Here is a 19,580-nt window from a genome sequence, read left to right as displayed (position 1 = left end):
GACCCGGGCAGGGAAGGCTCAGCCCGCAGGCTCCGTGTTTTCCAGGCAAACGGGGTAAGGTCCTCTGTCCAGATGGGCCCCTGTCCTGGGGCTGTGGCCTGGGGCCAGCCACGAGCTGGGCAGGGCCTAGAGGCGCATCCTATGGGGCCCCAGTTCACCCCTGAGAGCCTCACCTCCACACACTGCTCTCCTTGCCTCCTGAGTCCTGTGAAAACTCACCCAGGCCTGGGAAGACTGGGTAGCAGCAACCCCAAGCCTAGGCTCTTCAGAAATATCTGGATTGTCCCGGAATGATCCAAAGACCTAGATGTGGCCAGCACAGCCACCATTTCGGACGGGGAAGACAAAAATGCTACCGAGATTGGTTACCAGAGCCACACGGGCGGCCGGGGGTGGGGGGGTGGGGGAGGGGAAAGGAGTGAATAAATATGCCCGCCACCTGCCTCTCTTTCTCTCTCTCAAATAAACATTAAAAAAATGTTTTTGAAAAACAGGGGCACTGCGGCTCAGGTCACGATCTCGCGGTTCGTGGGTCCGGGCCCCGCGTCGGGCTCTGTGCTGACAGTTCAGAACCTGGAGCCTGTTTCGGATTCTGTCTCCCTCTCTCTCGGCCTCTCGGCCCCTCTGCCACTTGCTCTCGCTCTCTCTCTCTCTCTCTCTCTCTCTCTCCCTCTCTCTCTCTCTCTTAATATAAACATTAAAAAAAATTTTTTTAATAAAAATAAAAATAAATGTGGCCGCCACTGCTGTTCTCTTTTGTTATCTCGGTGTGGTTTGCTTGACTTGCTGTAGGCACAGATCTAAGTCCGGAGGGGGAAGCAAAACGCAGGTAGGATAGCCTAGTGGCTAAACGCGGGATTCTGGAGCCGGACTGTAGGGCTGCTCGCCACCAGGCGCACCAGTGATCTCCCGTAGCTACTTCGTGGCCTGTGGTCCTGCCTCCTCGTTCAAAAGATAAGGCTAAAATAATAAGGCCAAAAATAATGTCTACCTCTTAGAGTTATCATGGAGATTAAACGAGTTAATATTTGCAGAGCACTTAGAACGGAACTTGGCAACCAGTAAGCACTCTATAAATATTTGATTAATAAATAAATCCAAATACAACCTCCCAGTGTCTGCACAGACTCGGCCTATAGGACCACGACAAAAAAGTGGTGGGAGAGGGGTGTCCCGGAGGACTGAATCCCTGATGCCAGATGGGCAAAACTCCTCCCGTGGAGAGTGAACCACATGGCATGTGACGGCCACGGGTCATCCTGGCAGGGAGCACCCACATCCCCTATTTTCCACTCAGGCCTGACTGAGGACAGGAATGCGTCTGATCACACACAGCAGCTTTCACTGCACGCTGAACTTGGATTCTGAGAGCCAAGTGCAAAGAGAGTGTCTGTTCGTTCGTCTCTGCAAGGCCATCACAAACCGTGCTTCTGCTAGCGAGCGGGGAAGCTTCGAGATAAAGTACAGCCACCGAAAAGCCAAGAGACTCCCCTCACGAACAAAACAAATCAGGATTCCAGCGGGGCATGAAAGGGCAAACGTATCAAACTCACCAGGGCAACATTTTCTGCAAAGTGATTCAGCTGGGTTTTTTCTTCATTCTTCCTACCTCCCTTTTTCTTCCTTTTCCTTCCTTCCTTTCTTCTTTTAAAAAAAAAAATTATAGGGGAGCACCCGGATGGCTCAGTCGGTTAAGCGTCTGAGTCTTGATTTCAGCTTAGGTCATAATCTCGCGGTTTGTGGGTTCAAGCCCCACGTCGGGCTCTGCACTGACAGCATGAAGCCTGCTTGGGATTCTCTCTCTCTCCCTCTCTCTCTCTGCCACCCTTCTGCTCACTCTCTCTCTCTCTCTCAATATAAATATATATATGTGTATATATATATAGATACACATATATATATACATATACATATACATACATACACGTATACATATATACACACACACATATATATTATACACACACACACGTTTGTGTGTGTATATAATATACACACATATATATATATTACACACACACACGTGTGTATAGGGTTAATGGGTGGCTTAGTTGGTTGAGAACCTGACTCTTGATTTCAGCTCAGGTCATGATCCCAGAGTGCTGGGATCGAGCCCCGTGTAGGTCTCCACACTGAGCATGGAGCCTTCTTGAGATTCATTTTCTCTCTCTCTCTCTCTCTCTCTCATTCAAAATAAATAAATTGTAAATCATAAACATCACTGTCATTTCCAAGCTCAAGTTTCTTCACATCAAGGCAAACGTCAGAAGAGTGGGGCACACAGAAAGACCACCCACCATGCTCTCCATTTTAATTAATTAAGTCATTCATTCTTTCAACCACATTAGCTGAGGGCCTACCTTGTGCCAGGCACTACTCGAGCCACAAAATACAGGTGGGAACAAAATAGGCAAACCCATGCATCATCCAGACATCACGGCAGGGGAGTCCGGCCTAGCACTGGAGACCAACCAATTTCCCAAAAGGAATCTTCAGATTGAATGGAGTTTGAACGACTTGTATGTTGCTGTTGGAAATGTCACATTCGGTTTGGTTATAGAATTACAACCCCATTTCTTTCGGGTTTTAAGTGTAATTATTTATTCTGAGAGAGACAGAGACAGTGCAAGTCAGGGAGGCAGAGAGAGACAGAGAGAATCCCAAGCAGGTTCTGCACTGTCAGCTCAGAGCCCGACACAGGGCTCGAACTGATGAAACCGTGAGATCATGACCTGAGCCAAAATCAAAAGTCGGAGGCTTAACTGACCGAGCCACCCAGGTGCCCCAAATTACAACCTCATTTCGATGTGAGCAACATTCATACAGGCACAAAGACTCGAACCCGTGTCCTATGAGGAACAGATTTGTAACTAGGGATGTTTATCCAAGAAGCAGGAAAACTGAAGCGGGCCTTGACCGCCATCTTCAAAGGGAAGTCTTGCCGTCTTACAGAAGGGATACGGCAACGGCTTGTCCCACTAGGTACATCTCGTGCCAGAAAGCCACTGTTAGCTCCCCATCAGAATTACCAAGAATTGTGTCCTCTGAACCCACGGACTCCTCCAGGCACAGAGGGAGCCCAGCTCTCGACGCACTTGCAGAAGAGGAGGGGGACCTGGCCCCCAGAAGGAGAGGCACTAAAACACCTCTTAAGTCCCTCTCACCCAAGAGATTCTATGAGTTTAGGATGCTAAAACCAAGCAGTCACAGGAAGACATTTCCAGGTAGCATTCTCCTCCGAAGGGAGAGTACATTTTCCCCAGGGCTGTCTGCAACTCACAGGACAGATGTACTTCTCTGCTTTCCGGAACTTCCACAGGTATGCTGAGATCAGAATGAGCCAGGGAAAAACTCACCTGCACCACCTAACAGGCCCCATCCCACAGCCAGGCTAACAGACCGGAGTGGAGGCTGGCTGAGGGACTCGTACCCAAGGTCATGGGCACGGAAAGCAACACTGGTTGGGATTAGCCTGCCTCTTAGCTCCCAGGAAATGCTTCAAGGCACAGAAAGATGGAAGATGGCCCCAAAAGTGAAAGAATGGGGGCTATGCAGGTGCCCCTGGAGCACCACACATGCAGAGAAAGGTCAAAGTCCTTTCCTTTCCTATAAGGGGCTGGGTACAGTCTAGGCACATCCCATCACATCCTGCATTAGACTGCAACACTGTCTCCTCAATCCAAACTATGGTGTTGGAGACAGTGATGTACGAGCAGGCTCCTTGGGCAGAAATGGGCAATTGAGAAAGCACAGAAGCAGCAGAGACAGAGCTCACGGTCTCTTGGAAGTGACAAAGCCACTTGTCCAAAGTCCACCTCCAGGTTCCTAATAAACCCCGGTGCCCAGCTGCTCACCCTGTGGCAAGAGGAAATGAGGTGAACCTTTTGGGTTGTGGCAGGACTCTCCACTCCCAAAGCTGAAAAAGAGAGAGTTTCCAGATGTTAAAAACTCCGGGAAAGACAGGAGAAAAGAAACAAGAAGGGGAAATCAGCAGGCATTCCCAGAGGGAATTAAGAAGGGACTTTGAAGCAGCCTGAGGTCAAGCATCACGGATTCCAGCAGGCTAATCCCAATCGAGGAAACAGACATGGAAATTACAAAAAAAAAAAAAAAAACACAAAAACAAAAACAAAAACGCTCCAAAGGAAATGCATTTTTACTGTTTCCCGGGGCCATTGCAGGATTACAAACTAGGCTGGGAAACAGGAAACAGAAACCGATCTTCAGACAGCTACATCATGGACTAGGTGAGAAAGATTTGTAATTAGCATGCCAATGGTCTACGGAAGAGCCTGCTGGAAAAATCTGTCCTTCCGCGTGGTGTGTGCGCCCTGCACAATCTTCACCATTAATCAGTCTGTCGCAGGTTTTTGTCAGACAGAGGAAAGAACAACTTCGCCCAGGTCCGATTTGGATAATTTCTGAATCAGCAGAGTCTGAATCGATGCAGTTTAACGAAGTTATAGCGGGATAAATTCAAGAAGGAGAACCAGAGGGAGAGAGCAAAGGAAGCAAAGGAACCTCGCCCCCCCCCCCACCATCTTAACAGAAGTGAAGAGAGATCAAAAGAAGGAAAGAAGGAAGAAACAAGCAAGAGTGGACAAAGACACCCGCGGGAAGGAGAAGACACATTTTAATGATCAGACTTGAAAGACGGAGAGAGACAGAAGCGACAGACCCAACTCTCTTCATGAACGCTTGAGGCTGGGAGAGGAGGTGGGCAAGAAAAGCTGGCTGCTGATGATCTGAGAACAGAAAGGCGCTGTGATTTCCCACAGCATCAAGAGCCCCACCCCCACCCCACCCCCCTCCACCAAGCCTCTGGGGGATCATCCCCTGGCAAAGATGGGAGGGAGTGAACTACTCAGGACACAGTAGAAAGTCACAGAGTGTCAGCTGCCAGTCCGACAGGGTGGCTGGAATCCTGATTCACCCACCTGCCTACTAGCGCCCGAGAGGTGGGTTTACAGGAGGCCCAGACATCAGGGTGACTGAGGACAGAGTTCCTGCCTGATGGGATCCAAGGCTGGTCTAGGAAAGTTCTCCTGGAAACAGCTCCTTTGCTATTATGGCGTTCTGCGTCCATTCCTGCCCTACCGAGGGATGACAGCAAGGGTCTGCATTCCCAAGACCTCCAAATGGGAGGAGCTGATGGGCTGTGAAACACGCTCTCAGATGCCACTCAGCATCAACAGCCGCCCCTCCTCCTGGGGGGGGGGGGGCCCTCTCGGGTTCAAATCCCTCCTCCCTGGGGCAGCCAGACGGAAGGAAGCTGGAAAAGGGGACAGAGTGGAAAGCATACTTCCCAGAAGAGGACATTTGGCTAAGGGGGCCGCGAATATGTCCAGAGGACAGATGTCCTAAGTAATGAGACTTTAATGCCGGAGCTAATGGGAACAGTACACGAGACCAAATGCCAAAAAAGCAAGGAATAATGAGTGTTTGGGAAGCCGGCAGAGAGCACACACTCCTCTCCCAAACGCCGGGGAGCAGGGCCAACCTTGTAGCCACCCAGAGCCTGGTTGGAACTCGGCCTCCACGGTCTCGAGGTGGGGACAGTGGCTCTGGGCCAGGGTGATCAAGGCTTCTCCTGTTCCTGTGACCAGAAGTGGGTGGGGACTGGGGGGGGGGGTTACTGGAAACAGGGCTCAGGAACGCCCCTCCCTGGGAGGGGGGACCTCACGCGAATGCCAAACTGCACAGGTGGTGGCATCCATGTTCATTTTCTAGAGAAATGGTTCCCACACCCACCTCAAGCAGGTAAGTGCCCCGGTCAGAGACCCTGTCCCAGAGCTGCAGGCCAGCCCCACCACTGCCCACAGCCATGGCCACGACCAGGTCAACAGAAGTTTGGGAGGAAAGCCCGGGGCGCTGAGGGTTCCCCAGGATGCCTTCCTCTGAGCGAGCCTTTCAGGACAGAGGACCTGAGGTCACAAGAAACAGAGAAACACCTGGAAAGAATGAGGAATTAGGAAGCACGGCTAGGAAAATGGAAACGGAGGAAGGACAGGACCGGAGCGGGAAGCAGCAGTGAGCTGGCTGAAACTCTGTCTTGTGTGCACGGTGCTCTGGTTATAAATGGGGCAGGGAGGTGGGGGTGGGGGGCAGTGATAAATGGAGCTGTTTCTGAGCCGTATGTCTCAGTAATTAAAACTGGGAATGGCCCGAGGTCCATCGTCTTGCCCCCAAATCACTTCTTCTCCCTAGTGCCCCTATTATTCCAGAGCTGGGACTCGTGCAGCATTGCCCCGGGGTTCTGCCAATACTGGAAAGGTCTGTTGTTGTTTTTTTGTTTTGTTTTGTGTTTTGTGTTTTGCTGTTGGTTCTCCATTGGAATCGGGGTGTGTGGCTTTGGGTTTTTTGTTCTCTGATTTTTTTACATTTTCTTTGCATCGCCTTCGCTATCCTCGACCAATATAACCCATTCTTGAAAACAAGCCTTTGCACCACACCCTGGTGGCCTTGTGCCCTGCGGGCAATGCAAGCGAGGCCACCAGCCCGGGTCTGCAGTACCCCGATCTGGGTGACCCGTTTACATCTGGGAAGATGAGAGCCAGCTGGCCCCCGAAGGAGATGGAGACTGGCACAGCTCTAGCCGTGCGACCTTGGACAAGTTACTAAGCCTCTCTGAGTTGATTTCCTCGTCTGTTCAATGGGCACCTATCCCCGGAGGGTGAAGGAAAGACGCACGGAGGCAGCTTAGGTCCAGTGCACAACAGGGTTCCAGACACAGAGCAAGCCCTGGGGACTGAGCACTCTCCCAAGAGTCTCCCTACCACCCCCCCCACCCCCCCCCCCCCCCCCCGCTTCATCCACATGACCTTGAGCCCTCAGCTAACCGAGGCCCCTGGCCCTCCTCGACACCAGCTCTCTGCAGGTGCACAGGTGACGGGCTCGTGTAGGCTTCTGGGCAACAAACCTCCCCACCATCCTGACCTTTGAGCCGAGGAAGCTGGCTCCCCAGCCACAGAGCAGGGCTGGCTCCTCCCAGGGTCCAAGAGTGCCAGAGGCTTTGCCCCAGCCCACACAGCAGGAGGGCCACCTCACCGTCCTACTAACTCCTGATGGAAAAGAGAAACATCAGCCCACCCGCCGTACCACCACCACGCCCCCGCCCCCCCCCCTGCCAAAAAACGCAAGAATCGGCCACAAACTGCCCCTGTGGCCCCTTGTCACCTGCCCCACCCTCGCTCTGCTTCTGTGACCAATCTCGCACAGTGACTGTACTCTTGGGGGACCTGGGGGCCCAGTACACGCATGTCAGGAACCTACAGGCAATTCTCACGGGAAGCCCCACGTTCCTGTGCTTGCAAACATTTCTACCTCCTCGACGGCTGTCCGGCCCCGGCGGGGACCTCACGCGAATGCCAAACTGCACAGGTGGTGACATCCACGTGCAGGAAAGGGAGAGCACTGAGAAGCCCGGCTCTGACCCCAAGCCGGGCCGCATGCATTCCGAGGAAACTGGGTCCCTGTACCCTCAGAATCAAATGAGGAATCTAAATTGAGCTATCTGACTACTATCTCTTGAAGAAATGTGGGACATTCTTTTTTTCTCTTTTTCTTTTTTTCCCTCCCTTTCTGGGCAGTCATTTGAACTATTTCCTGCATATTCAACTCCTTTCTTTTTCCAGCTCCCGCGAGGTCTGCCCCGACACACCGATAAAACGCAGAGCTGAATGTCCTACGGCCGGGGAGGTGCGGCCCCTGAGAAGTGGCCGCCACGGAGAGCTGGGCTCTGACCTGCGGGCCCCACCACTCATCACCCGAGCGCCTCTCCTGGGCTCGGCCTCTGGAGACAGCTGATGCGGATCCCAGGACAGCAGGCCTCATTGCTAGAGGCACTCTTTACTTCCGCCAATAACCAGCCGATCGCCGATTCCACTCATCGGCCTCCGCCCCGTGACTTAGCGCCTCTTACAAGAATCAAATCTTAGCCCAAGAGGATAAAAATGTGCCCCGTTACTGAGAGTCAAGATGACGTGCCATGGGCTCTGAAAACACTATGACAACGCTGTCCGGGGGAGAGTCGGCGTGTGGCCTCCCAAGGTGACTGCTTAGAAGGCGGACACGTTTAGGAGAGGTACACAGAATCAGGCTCCAAACTTCAGGCCGCGGAGGTGAATTTCATGTAATGGTCAGACCCAAATTTCCAGCCTCGTTAGCCACATCCCTGAAGCCCCTTCAGCCCCCTCACCTTGTATCCACCTCGCCCCTGTGGGATGGTGGCCCAGAGCTGAGAAGGGACAAGGCCCACACCAGTGAATGCGTTTCTGAGGCCCACAGAGTTGTCTTGTATGCAGGGGGCCATCCCGGGGGACAAACCTGAAATCACACGCACCTGGGCCCCAGGGGGGGTGTTGCCTGGAGGTCTCCCGGTCTCTGGCAAAACCAAAACTCATTGACCTGGTTAGATGGCCGTGTCCCCACCCATCTCTGGGAGAGAGAGAAAGCATTCAGACCGCACCTTCTGAATCACAGACGACCACCTCCGGTTTTACCTGATGGTCTCACAACCTTCTGGCCTGCGGGGCATCTCCCTTCTTGATGGTCTGCATTCCTTAGATCTTATCCAAGGATTGTGCTTAGGTCAGGTTATTGCCCTTTACAAAGGGACATGGGGAAAACTACAAGGCGACTGTGGAAGTGCGACGGAAATCATTTTAGGGGACCGTAAAATTGAATGAGGAGGGACCAAAGAAAGTCAGGGAAGCAAGAGAAGGGAGAAGGCCGTCGCTCACATCCCTAAGTATCGGGAAGTTATCCGGTGTTGACTCAGAAACAGGTGCGTAGCGTAAGACAATAACAGAGTTTCCGAAACAGGTGCATAGCGTAAGACAATAATAGACGTTCACTGCGCAAGACAAGGCTGAGAGGCAACCAGGCAGGAGAGTGGGCCCGGGACTCAGAGTGGCCCTCGGCTTCCAGGTCAAGCTCACCACCCCCAGCTGCTCCCCCCACCCCGGGGCACTGTGATCTGACCTCCCTGTGTGTCAGCTGCCTCACTTATAAAATCAGGACGTTAGGCTGCTGACTTGGCCTGCAAAAAAATTCAACGATTCTATAACGGACGACAAAATAACAGAAAGAAGGTTGACCCCTGAGCAAATCAGGCAGGGGTTAGGGGCAATGACTCGTGCAGCTGACAACCCAGGGACAGGGACACCTGGACGGCTCAGCCCGCTGAGCGTGCGACTCTTGATTTCGGCTCAGGTCATGATCCCAGGGTTGTGGGATCGAGCCCCCGGTCGGGCACCGCGCTGAGCCTGGAGCCTGCTTGGGATTTTCTTTCTCCTTGTCTTCCTCTGTCCCTCTCCCCTACACTAGCCCTCTCTCTCTCTCTCTCTCTCTCTCTCTCAAAAATAAAATAAAAAAATAATAATTTGTTAAGAAAATCCAAGTATGTTTCGAAGGGACACATGCACCCCAATGTGCAGCACTATCAACGATAGCCAAAGTATGGAAAGAGCCCACATGTCCACTGATGGATGAATGGATAAAGAAGGTGTGGTATATCTATACAGTGGAGTATTACTCGGCAGTCAAAAAGAATGAAATCTTGCCATTTGCAACTACATGGATGGAACTGGAGGGTATTATGCTAAGCGAAATTAAAGAAAAACAAATATCATATGATTTCACTCATATGAGGACTTTTAGAGACAAAACAGATGAACATAAGGGAAACAAAAATAATATAAAAACAGGGAGGGGGACAAAGCATAAGAGACTCATAAATATGGAGAACAAACTGAGGGTTACTGGAGGGGTTGTGGGAGGGGGGATGGGCTAAATGGGTAAGGGGCACTAAGGAATCTACTCCTGAAATCATTGTTGCGCTATATGCTAACTAATTTGGATGTGAATTTAAAAAAAATAATAAAATAGGGGTGCCTGGGTGGCTCCAGTTGGTTACACGTCTGACTTTGGCTCAGGTCATGATCTCACAGTTTGTGAGTTCGAGCCCCGTGTCGGGCCCTGTGCTGACAGCTCGGAGCCCGGAGCCTGCTTCAGATTCTGTGTCTCCCTCTCTCTCTTCCCTCCCCCGCTCACACTCTTGTCTCTCTCTCCTTCAAAAATAAACATTAAAAAAATTTTTTTAGGGGCGCCTGGGTGGCTCAGTTGGTTAAGCGTCCGACTTCAGCTCAGGTCATGATCTCACAGTCCGTGAGTTCGAGCCCCGCGTCGGGCTCTGTGCTGACAGCTCAGAGCCTGGAGCCTGCTTCGGATTCTGTGTCTCCCTCTCTCTCTGACCCTCCCCCGTTCATGCTCTGTCTCTCTCTGTCTCAAAAATAAATAAACATTTAAAAAATTAAAAAAAAAAATTGTTTTAAATAAATAAATTAAAAATTAAAAAAACCAAAAAAAAAAAAGAAAATCCAAGTAGAATTTCTGACTCCCTCCAAAACGTAACCACAACAGCTTACTGCTGACCAGAAATCTTACCAATAACACGGCAGTCAATTAACACGTTTTGTACATTACACGCGTCATATACGGTAACCTTACGATAAAGTAAGCGAGAGAGAAGGAAATATCAAGAAACTCGTAAGAGAAAATATGTTTACAGTTCTGCAGTGTCTTTATTGAAAAAAAAGTATCCTGAGGGTACCCGGCTGGCTCAGTCCGGAGAGCATGTGATTCTGGATACCAGTGTTGTGACCTGGAGCCCCAAGCAGGAGCGTGGAGCCTACTTTAAAAACAAAACAAAACACGGGGCGCCTGGGTGGCTCAGTCGGTTAAGCGCCCGACTTCAGCTCAGGTCACGATCTCACAGTCCGTGAGTTCGAGCCCCGCGTCGGGCTCTGGGCTAATGGCTCAGAGCCTGGAGCCTGCTTCTGATTCTGTGTCTCCCTCGCTCTCTGCCCCTCCCCCGTTCATGCTCTGTCTCTCTCTGTCTCAAAAATAAATAAACATTAAAAAAAAAAAAAAAAAAACACAAAACAAAACAAAACAAAAAAAGTGCAGAATAAAACTAAAAAATTAATTAATTTTTAAAAATCCACGTATAAATGGACCTACACAGTTCAAACCAGAGTCATTCAAGGGTCAACTATATTACCATGCCTTTTCAGAATGTTTTGGTTTCACTTCTTTCTTTTTTACATTTCTTTACTGCTTATTTATATTTGAGGGAGAGAGAGACAAAGCGCGAGCCGGGGAGGGGTAGAGAGAGAGGGAGACAGAATCCGAAGAGGGCTCCAGGCTCTGAGGTGTCAGCACAGAGCCCGACGAGGGGCTCGAACTCACAAACCGCGAGATCATGACCTGAGTGGAAGTCGGACGCTCAACCGACTGAGCCACCCAGGCGCCCATGGTTTTACTTGTAGAGATAAAAAAGAACAAGAATGGACAGGCGCAATCTATCCTGAACTTGTATGAAACAAGCCTGTTCAAGGCCAAGGGACCGAGACCCTCTGAGGGTCTGCAGATAAACCCTCCTCCTGGTCTGCAGTACCTACTAGAAACGCGAGGTCAGAAATGTGACTCGGAAAAACAATGGGCTGGCGTTTCCCAACGTAGGGGGTGGGGGGATCACCGCAGAAGAAGATACTTCAAAGAACGAACTTAGGGGCGCCTGGGTGGCTCAGCAGGTTGAGCATCCGACTTTGACTCAGGTCATGATCTCACAGTTCATGAGTTCGAGCCCCACATCAGGCTCTGCACTGACATTGTGGTGCCTGCTTCGAATTCTGTCTCCCTCTCTCTGCTCCTCACCCGCTCACACTGTTTCCCTCTCAAAAATAAATAAACTTAAAAAAAAATTTTTTTTTAATGAATTCAACGTAGACCCTAATATAGTCCTCCAGAACTACCCCTCCGCCCATCGCCACAGGATGGATGTCGTCAAGGGATACAATCAACACCTCAAGACAAACCGCACCTGAATTCACAATTTAAAAAGCAGATTATGCGGGACTCAGTAGCCAGTGGCTGGCTGCTCTCTCAGCGTGTGGTGGGGATTCTAACTCACCACGGAAGAGGAGCCAGAAAGTTAAGATCTAAAGGCAATCAATCCTGCCAGGCCCTGGAGACATCAGGCAGCGCAGGGGGAGGAAGGATGAAGCTTCCTTTGGTGTGGTTCCCTTCTATTCCGTATCCTTCGTGGGCATGTCTGCCTGGGGCTGGTGAATTAACCTCTTTCCATCAGCACACTTTTTCAGCTGTCTGAACCACTGCTTCCTGCACAATGGATCTGAATCAACTGCACGGTCAATCTGATCTCTCATTAAAATAGGCTGAAAACAGTGAAAAGGACTTTTTCCTCTACCTGTGTCTTGGCAGCCTAGCACTGTGGGTAGGCTCTTCCCAAGGAATGTGCTCAGAGCCTGGGGTGCGGCTGTGGGTGGGGAAGGGGGACCGATGTGCACGCCTCCTGGGCTGGGGCGGGGGGCACCGGAGAGGGCAAAAGACAGCCAGCAACATGCCGGGCGGAACCCTCAAAGTGCAGGGTTTTTGAAAAGTAGTTGCGTGGCAGACATGTTAAAATCAAGAATGAACTGGGGCATCTGGGTGGCTCAGCCGGTTGAGCGTCTGACTTCTGCTCAGGTCATGATCTCAAGAGTTCATGGGTTCGGGCCCCTCGACAGGCCCCGTGCTGACAGCTGGGAGCCTGGAGCCTGCTTCGGGTTCTGTGTCTCCCTCTTTCTCTGCCCCTCCCCTGCTCATGCTCTGTCTCTCTCTGTCTCTCAAAGGTAAATAAACATTGAAAGAAAAAAATTAAAATAAAGAAACATTAAAAAAAATTTTTTTTTTTTAAGAATGAGTTCTGCTGGCCTCATGTGTCCAAGGTCACACACACCTTAGAGGCTTATACGTTCTGTGGTTATAAACAGAGCTGGCCCCCAGCAGGTGAGTGGGACTTATCCGTGGAACGAAGGAATACACGTTGTGTCCACTTCTCACCCCATTACCTTCCCTAAACCCTCTTCCATGAGCCTTCCTGAACCCTTCCCCAATTTCACTGCTTTCCCCCGCAGAAACAGAAAACATTAAAGGGGGGCCTTCCATCCAAGGCAAGATTTTCTTTTTCCTGTCCTTGCAACTGCTCTGTTAGAAGTAAAACATAATAAAATAAAAAAGTTGACTCTCTGTTTAGATCGACTTGTTAGAATGAGCTCACAGTGCTTCCAAAAATGGGGGTGTTTGGGGGGGTGCTCTGACAATTCATGGCCCGGGAACCTATGAAGAGAACCTCACGAAATCAGCCAGCAAAGGGGTCCTGCTATTACAGTTACCGGGTCTGTGGGCACAGAACAGACCTCTTTGGGTTTGTAATTAATTTGTAATTAATTTCTAGAGGGAGAAAAGGGGAAACAAAGGGTTCCCTGGCTTCTTCTAGAAACAACCAGAGGAGTCCAAAGACACAGGACCCTCCCGACGGCTGTAGGGTCACCTCCTGTCGCTCTTCCTTTCTCCTGGTAACATCTGCTCAGGTTCTTTGGCCCGCAACCCTGAGCACGACCCCCCCACCAACCCCAAATTCCTCCACCCCCTCCACCCCCGTACAGCGGGGGGACCCAGGGCAGGTCTGGGTCCACCACCTTGAACTAGGTCACCCAAATGGCTTCAGACCTCATCTGCTAAGTAGCCATTAAAGCTACGGTTCTTCCCTTGGAGATTCTCATGTCGAGGACGCTAATGAATCAACTCTGGGGGAGGAGGAAGAAACAGGTTTGCATGTGAGATGCTCAGACAGGGCCGGCTGCTGGGTCAAAGCCCTGCCTCGGGCGGGCAGCCCTCACTGAGCAAAGAGCCCCAGGAACCAGGAAGCGATGCAGAGACCGCTCAAGAAGCATTCAAATTGGTACCAGCTCGAGCCTCAGCCCGGGGAGGGTGAACAGGGGAAGGCGAGGTAGAGATCCGGGTGGGAAACAGGCTTCCAGCCGGGAAAGGTGGGCACCCGGCATCCAGTGGCTCCCCAGATCCAAAGCACAGCTCTGCCTTTGATCCCTCTGGCCGTCACTTTCTCCTCCCCGGGGTCCAGCTGAGTGTGACTTTGCTCATCTATCAGAATCACCGGAGAGCTGAGTTTCCCCTACAGACGCTGACTTCTACAGAAACAGGATGGCCAGGTCTAATCACTTCTGGAAAAGACTAAATCTGCTTTTCCCCTCGGGGGCCAGAGCAGTGAAAGCAAGCCCTGTTCTGAGGAATGTGTACCCTGGGCAGGCGGAGGGCTGGCCAGCCCAGGGCCACCAGGAGGAGGCAGATGGCTGATCTCAGGGCTGCAGCCTCCCTTTTCTCCTCCCTCTCACCCCTTCCAACCATGCCACCAACACCCCTTTCAAGGAGGCGGTTCTCCTCCCTGGGCCCCAGCCCCTGCCGGCCCAGCTAGCCATCTACCAGAGAGAGGATCATGCCCTGGAATAAATTCTTTGCCTTTTTCAGAAATGGAAACGTCTCTGCTGAACTATTTCAAGGCACATGGAACCAGACGCACGTCCCGCTTCCTCCGCTGACCTCTGAAGAGTGAGCCTCCTTCCTCCTCCCCACTCTGCCCTGGGGGGAAAACTCACTATGGTGGGGATATTGATCTCTTCCCTTTTCCCTACCCTGGCTCCCAATAAGAAGAGCTGCGTGAAAAACTCCCCAGGATGGCAAGTGGTGACCTCTTAAAGTGTGAGCAAAGTGAAGCAACTCATGGGAACACACCCAGGAGTCGGGGAGGAGCAACCTTCAATGTGCACACTCACCCTGACACGCCTGGTGTGTGGGGGGGGGGGGGAGGGGCGGGGGGCGGAGATGGGATGCTGTTGTGCCTGAGTCACCCAGGGCCAGACACGGAGTTTCCCCCCCGCTGCCCAAGGTCACTCATGGAATGTCCTCGATGAGTAGCTCATGCTCTGTCCCCTTCCCCCAAACACAGAGACAGGCATCATCCCCTACTTAACAAGCATCAGTATGGTAGTTTCCAAAGCCTTGAGCAGGCAACATTGCAGCTGCTGGAAGAGGTGCTGTGAACTGAATAAAATCAGGAGGTGAATTTGAGGCAGAAACGTCCCCTATTTACATAATGGTCTGAGGCTGAATTCAGCTCCCTTACCCTGGTCACCTGCCTTCCCCGACCCCAGAGACAAACTGCTCTAATCGCATCACCAGTCACAGGGCCATCCACCCACACACAGACCAGCACCCTAGTTTGGGGTTGGGGAAGGGGGTCGGTGGGATGGGGAGAGGAAAAATCACCGAGAGGGACAGGGACATCTCCAGGGTCACAGTCCCGGAGAACACAGGCCAGCGCCAGCATCCAAAGGCCATCAGCATCCTCCCAGGTCATGATGACTCAATTCAGGTCATCAAGGTCAGGGCAGGGGAAGGCTCCGTCTAAGAGAGCACAGAACAAAGGCTCCGAGAAGAAAGAAACCCAAAGAAAGGTCTGTGGGCACCAGCCAGCAGGAGGCCACAGCCATAGTGGGAAGGCGGCGTGAGAGGCCAGGAGCCCAGGAGAAAGGTGAAGAGGACTGAAGGCACAGAGAGGGGGATGATTTGGACCAGGACCACCTGCTTCACAGGCAATTCCTTCTCTGCTTTCCAAGAGGAGCCAAGAGCAAGAATCCAAAGGGGACACCGACTGACTACACATCATTGTCTCAATCCCTCCATCAGCCCCCAGGACCAGCCAGGCACAGACTCACTACCTGGAAGAGAAGATGGGGTGCAGTGGGGGGGTCAGTGGCACCTTGGGGTGTCGAGTGAAGATTACGAACGGTTTTGGAAGCACCCAGTCCTGACACCCAAGAATGTCACTGTGTAAGTACCCAAACTTCGTGCGTCTGACCCATAAAACCTGCCAGGGAACATCATCTTTTCTCAACAGCTTTAAAGGAAGAAAAAAAAAAAAAAGTCATGCCCAGAAATTTCTATCCTCCTTTCTCTCTCTTCATCAAGGTACCGGTGATTTACGACGTCCACAGCAGCAAGGGAAGGAGGTTTCCAGGCCAAAAGGATAACAATCAGAGTGTAGAGACGAGCTTCAGGTATATGGCTCAGGGTGGGGACTGGCTAGGCAAACTCAGAAAGAGGACGGGTCAGCGGGAGGGGGGTCCCAGTTACCAGCCGGTGCCCGCACCATGTGCCAACACCGGAGGCAGGTCCTGGGGCACGGTTTGTTTCCCCGAAAGACTCTGCTGAACCAAGTCTGGTCATTCATTCATCACCACCACCAGGGGACTAGAAACAGAGCTAACTCTGCCTCCCCTGGGTGCATCGGTCCCCGAGTGGTGAAGACAGTCTGGTTTCCCGTTCTTTGGGCTCCGACCTCCCTAAGGACTCACTGGGGGCTAGGGTGGTGGGGTGGGAGGCAGTCAGGGTAGGACCAAGCACTACCATATTCTGTGCTCTTGGCGTAAGTTTTGGTAGGAGGCTTCCCCCACCGGCCCCCTAACGTAAGCTGGAAACGCTGCCCACCAGGTTTAGCACAGCAAGAATGTTCACTCAGAGAGTTCTGCCTACAGGGTTTGAAAGAACAAGTCCTCCAATCTCCGCAAGAAAATGAGCATCCCATTTGGGCAGGATGTAATGAAGAGACACCATCTGCCCTTGGTCCACTCGGAACGGATAGATAGATCTTTACCCCTTCTTACCCCGGGGGGAAAACATCCTTTCCAGATCACCCCCAGCTCTCACACCCAGAGAACATCCGATTTATACTAAATCGCTTGGTACTCTCTCCTGTCAGCTGCCGGCATTGTTCAGAACCCTAGTCTGAAAGACGCTGTGCTGGTTCCACTCAGAAAACCGAATGCAAGAGAAACCTATGCCAAAGTGCCCACTTGCCTGGAAAACTGAACCCTGGACCACCACCGCCGCCCCCCTCCCCCAGTCCTGCCCGGCCATCCAGAATTCTACAATTTGTAAAATTCTTATACTCCAACTCCACGAGTTCCACGGCTCCTTACTCTGCCCCTGCCACCAAAGCATGCGTTCTGGGTTCTGCAGAAATGGTGAAAAAAGGAAAGAGGGCTGTGATTTATCGCATGTCAGGGGAGCAAGGGAGAAGCTGGGTTTCGGAGAGCCAGAGAGCTGTGGCGACGCCGCCGCCGCCGCGGCCGAGGGTGAATGAAGAAGGGCCGGGCCGGGGGGGACGCGCGACAGGAGGGAGGGGCGAGGCGGCGGGAGGCTCAGGGAGCGGGACCTCTCACCTGTGGATGTTCATCTCCCGCGGAGGGCGGTGGGCCTTGTCGTAGGACACCTTGGCGAAGACGCCGGCCACGATGACGAAGGCGATGACCCCGCAGGTGATGTAGACGGTGAAGTTGGTCCTGTCCTTCTCCGGGTCGTACTTGTTCTCGGGCCCCGGCGACACCACCTTGGTGCTGGGCGTCTGCACCCACACCGGGCTCTGGTAGTTGGTGCACTGGCGCTGGTCCAGCTTCTCGTGGCGCTTCTTGCAGCAAAAGCGGTAGTAGCAGGTGCCGCAGCAGTACAGGTACCCGCTCTCGCTGTTGTTGCACTCGAACTCCTTGTCGTACTGGCCGCTCACGTCGTAGTAGCCCCAGCACGTCTCGTAGGTGACGGCCGCGCTGGCCGCCGCCACCGCCGCCGCGGGCTGCCCCCGCCGGCTCCCCGCCTCGGGGCCGCCGGGCGCCCGGGCGGTGCCGTTCGGCTCCCGGCCGCCGCGGGCCAGGGCGCCCCCGGGCCGCCGGCCCCCGACGGCAGCGGCGCCGGCGCTCAGGGTCCGGTTGGCGGCGCGGCCGCGGGCGGCGCGGGCGCCGGGCAGCAGGTGCAGGGACTCCAGCGAGAGCAGCAGCAGCAGCAGCAGCAGGAGGCGCCGCAGCGCCATGGCGGGGCCGGGCGGGAGGGCGCGCGGGCGGGCTTCCGCGGCAGGCCGCTCCCCGGCCGCCGGGCTCCGAGGGCGGCGGCGCGGGCGTTCAGCGGCGCCGGGGCGATGGCGCCATCGGGGCGCGGGCGGCGGCGGCGGCGGCGGCGGCGGCGCGCGGTGCGCACGGACCGGCCCGGCGCTGGCTGCTCGGGCGCTCACGCTGCGCGCCGGCTCCGCGCTCCCCCTGCGGGCTCGGCGCGCCTCCCGGGCAGCCCCATCCCCCGCCGGCGGCGGCGGCGGCGCGGCTCAGGCGGGACCTGAAGCGCGGCTCCGGGCGGCGGCGGCGGCGGCGGCGGCGGCGGCGTGGTCCCGTCCGGGCGGGTCCTGCGGGACAAGACCGGGAGCCGGTCACGGGGCGGGGCGGGGGGCGGAGGGCGCGCGGCGGGCGGGGAGGGAGCGCGCCGCCCTCGACGAGCCGGGCTCGGGGCCGGAGGGGCGCGGAGCCGGCGCGGCGAGACGGGGGGCCCGGCGGCCCTGCGCGCCGGCCACCGAGGGCGCACGGGCCGCCGGCCCCGCAGCGCGCTCCCGCCGCGGGCTGGCTCCCCGGGACGGAGCGGGCTGCGGCGGGGGGCGCGCGGCGGCCGGCCCTCACTCACTCACCATGCCCGGCTGCGACTGCAGAGGCGGCGGCGGCGGCGGCGGCGGCGGCGGCGGCGGCGGGAGGGAGCGCAGCGGCCGGAGCGCGTGCGGGAGGGAGCGAGGGAGACACACGCACTCACACACCCGCACACGCGGGAGCGCCGCGAGGGGAGGGGAGAGGAGGGGAGGGGAAGGCGGCCGCTCACCGCCGCCCACGTTTACACGCCTGGCGGGCGGGGGCTCCTCTTCGCCGCTCCCCACTCTCGGCGGCACTTGAAGCTCCGCGTCACCGAAGCCCAGGACTCCCGTTATTGGAAACGGCGAGCCTGGAGGCGGAGAGGGGGCCGGGAGCGGGGCGGGAGCGTCCCTTCCGGAGCCGGCCCCGCGGCTGGGCCAGACCTCCGCCGCCTTTGCCCCGCGCCGCCCTGGGCGCGGGTCCCACCTTCCCCGAGTCCCGCTCGGGGACTCGGGGATCTGCAAGCCTTTGCCTCTCCCTAGTGGCGACGCTCGCAGCGGCGGGAGGAGGCCAAACCCATTGCTACAGGTCCCTAAACTGAGGCCAGGGGTCAAGTGGCTTGTCTGAGGTGGTAGGGCTGCCTGTGAGCGGGGCCTGCGGTCTCTCGCCCTGAGTCACTCTCCCCGCCCCCCTCCCAGGACCCCAACCGCAACCCTAACACAGGCGCAAGCCGCCCCCGGCGCTGGGTGGCACCTTTTATTGCCTCTTTCAAGGACTTTTTCCAGAGCGTTGAGGCGGAGTTGGAAAAAGCTGCCTGAGCCTCTTAAGACTCAGCTTTGAAATGCATCTGCTGTAGGTGAAGGGGGGGGGGGGGGGGGTGCGGAGAGAGAAGTGTTCCTGTGTGATTGCCCATGGGATCTGTGGAAAGGAGTCCCGGGTCCAAGTCGAAGCCTTGAGGCCACCTCAAGAGGGAGTCATAATCATCATCTTTGGCGTGTGTCCATGGAGGAGATGGGGGAAATGAGAACAAAAAGCCGCGGCCACTGCCAGAATTCTGCCTGTGTGTCCTGACCTTTTGCGCAAGTGCCGGGGTGGCTTAGGTTGAAGGCGGGGGCCGTTGTCAAGAGCGTGGGCCGTAGAGATTGTGGGAAGGCTGTTAGGTCCGGCTCCTGCGTGATCCGAACTGAGGATCCCCCGTGCCAGAAAGGCAGAGAACCGCTC

General features: G+C 54.6%; 1 protein-coding gene across 2 annotated transcripts in view; it reads right to left on the bottom strand.

Moving 5' to 3' along the window:
- SHISA6 (shisa family member 6) overlaps window positions 1-19,167 on the bottom strand; it is a 280,044-nt gene extending 260,877 nt beyond the window's left edge. The window contains exons 1-2 of one of the 2 annotated variants that reach the window (XM_060647256.3): window positions 18,425-19,167; window positions 17,145-18,148 (exon numbers count right to left, since the gene is read on the bottom strand). In XM_060647256.3, the coding sequence (XP_060503239.2) occupies window positions 17,145-17,785 (641 nt within the window). In that variant the 5' untranslated portion in view covers window positions 17,786-18,148; window positions 18,425-19,167. The remainder of the gene's footprint in view (window positions 1-17,144; window positions 18,149-18,424) is intronic. The other variant, XM_060647255.3, reaches the window with a different exon arrangement.
- Between the last annotated feature and the right edge of the window lie 413 nt (window positions 19,168-19,580).

The sequence above is a fragment of the Panthera onca genome, chromosome E1 (genome assembly GCF_046562875.1).
Source record: "Panthera onca isolate mPanOnc1 chromosome E1, mPanOnc1 haplotype 2, whole genome shotgun sequence".
Taxonomy (NCBI): Eukaryota; Metazoa; Chordata; class Mammalia; order Carnivora; family Felidae; genus Panthera; species Panthera onca.
Note: the sequence above shows the minus strand (reverse complement) of the source record. Positions and strands in the feature narration are given on the sequence as shown.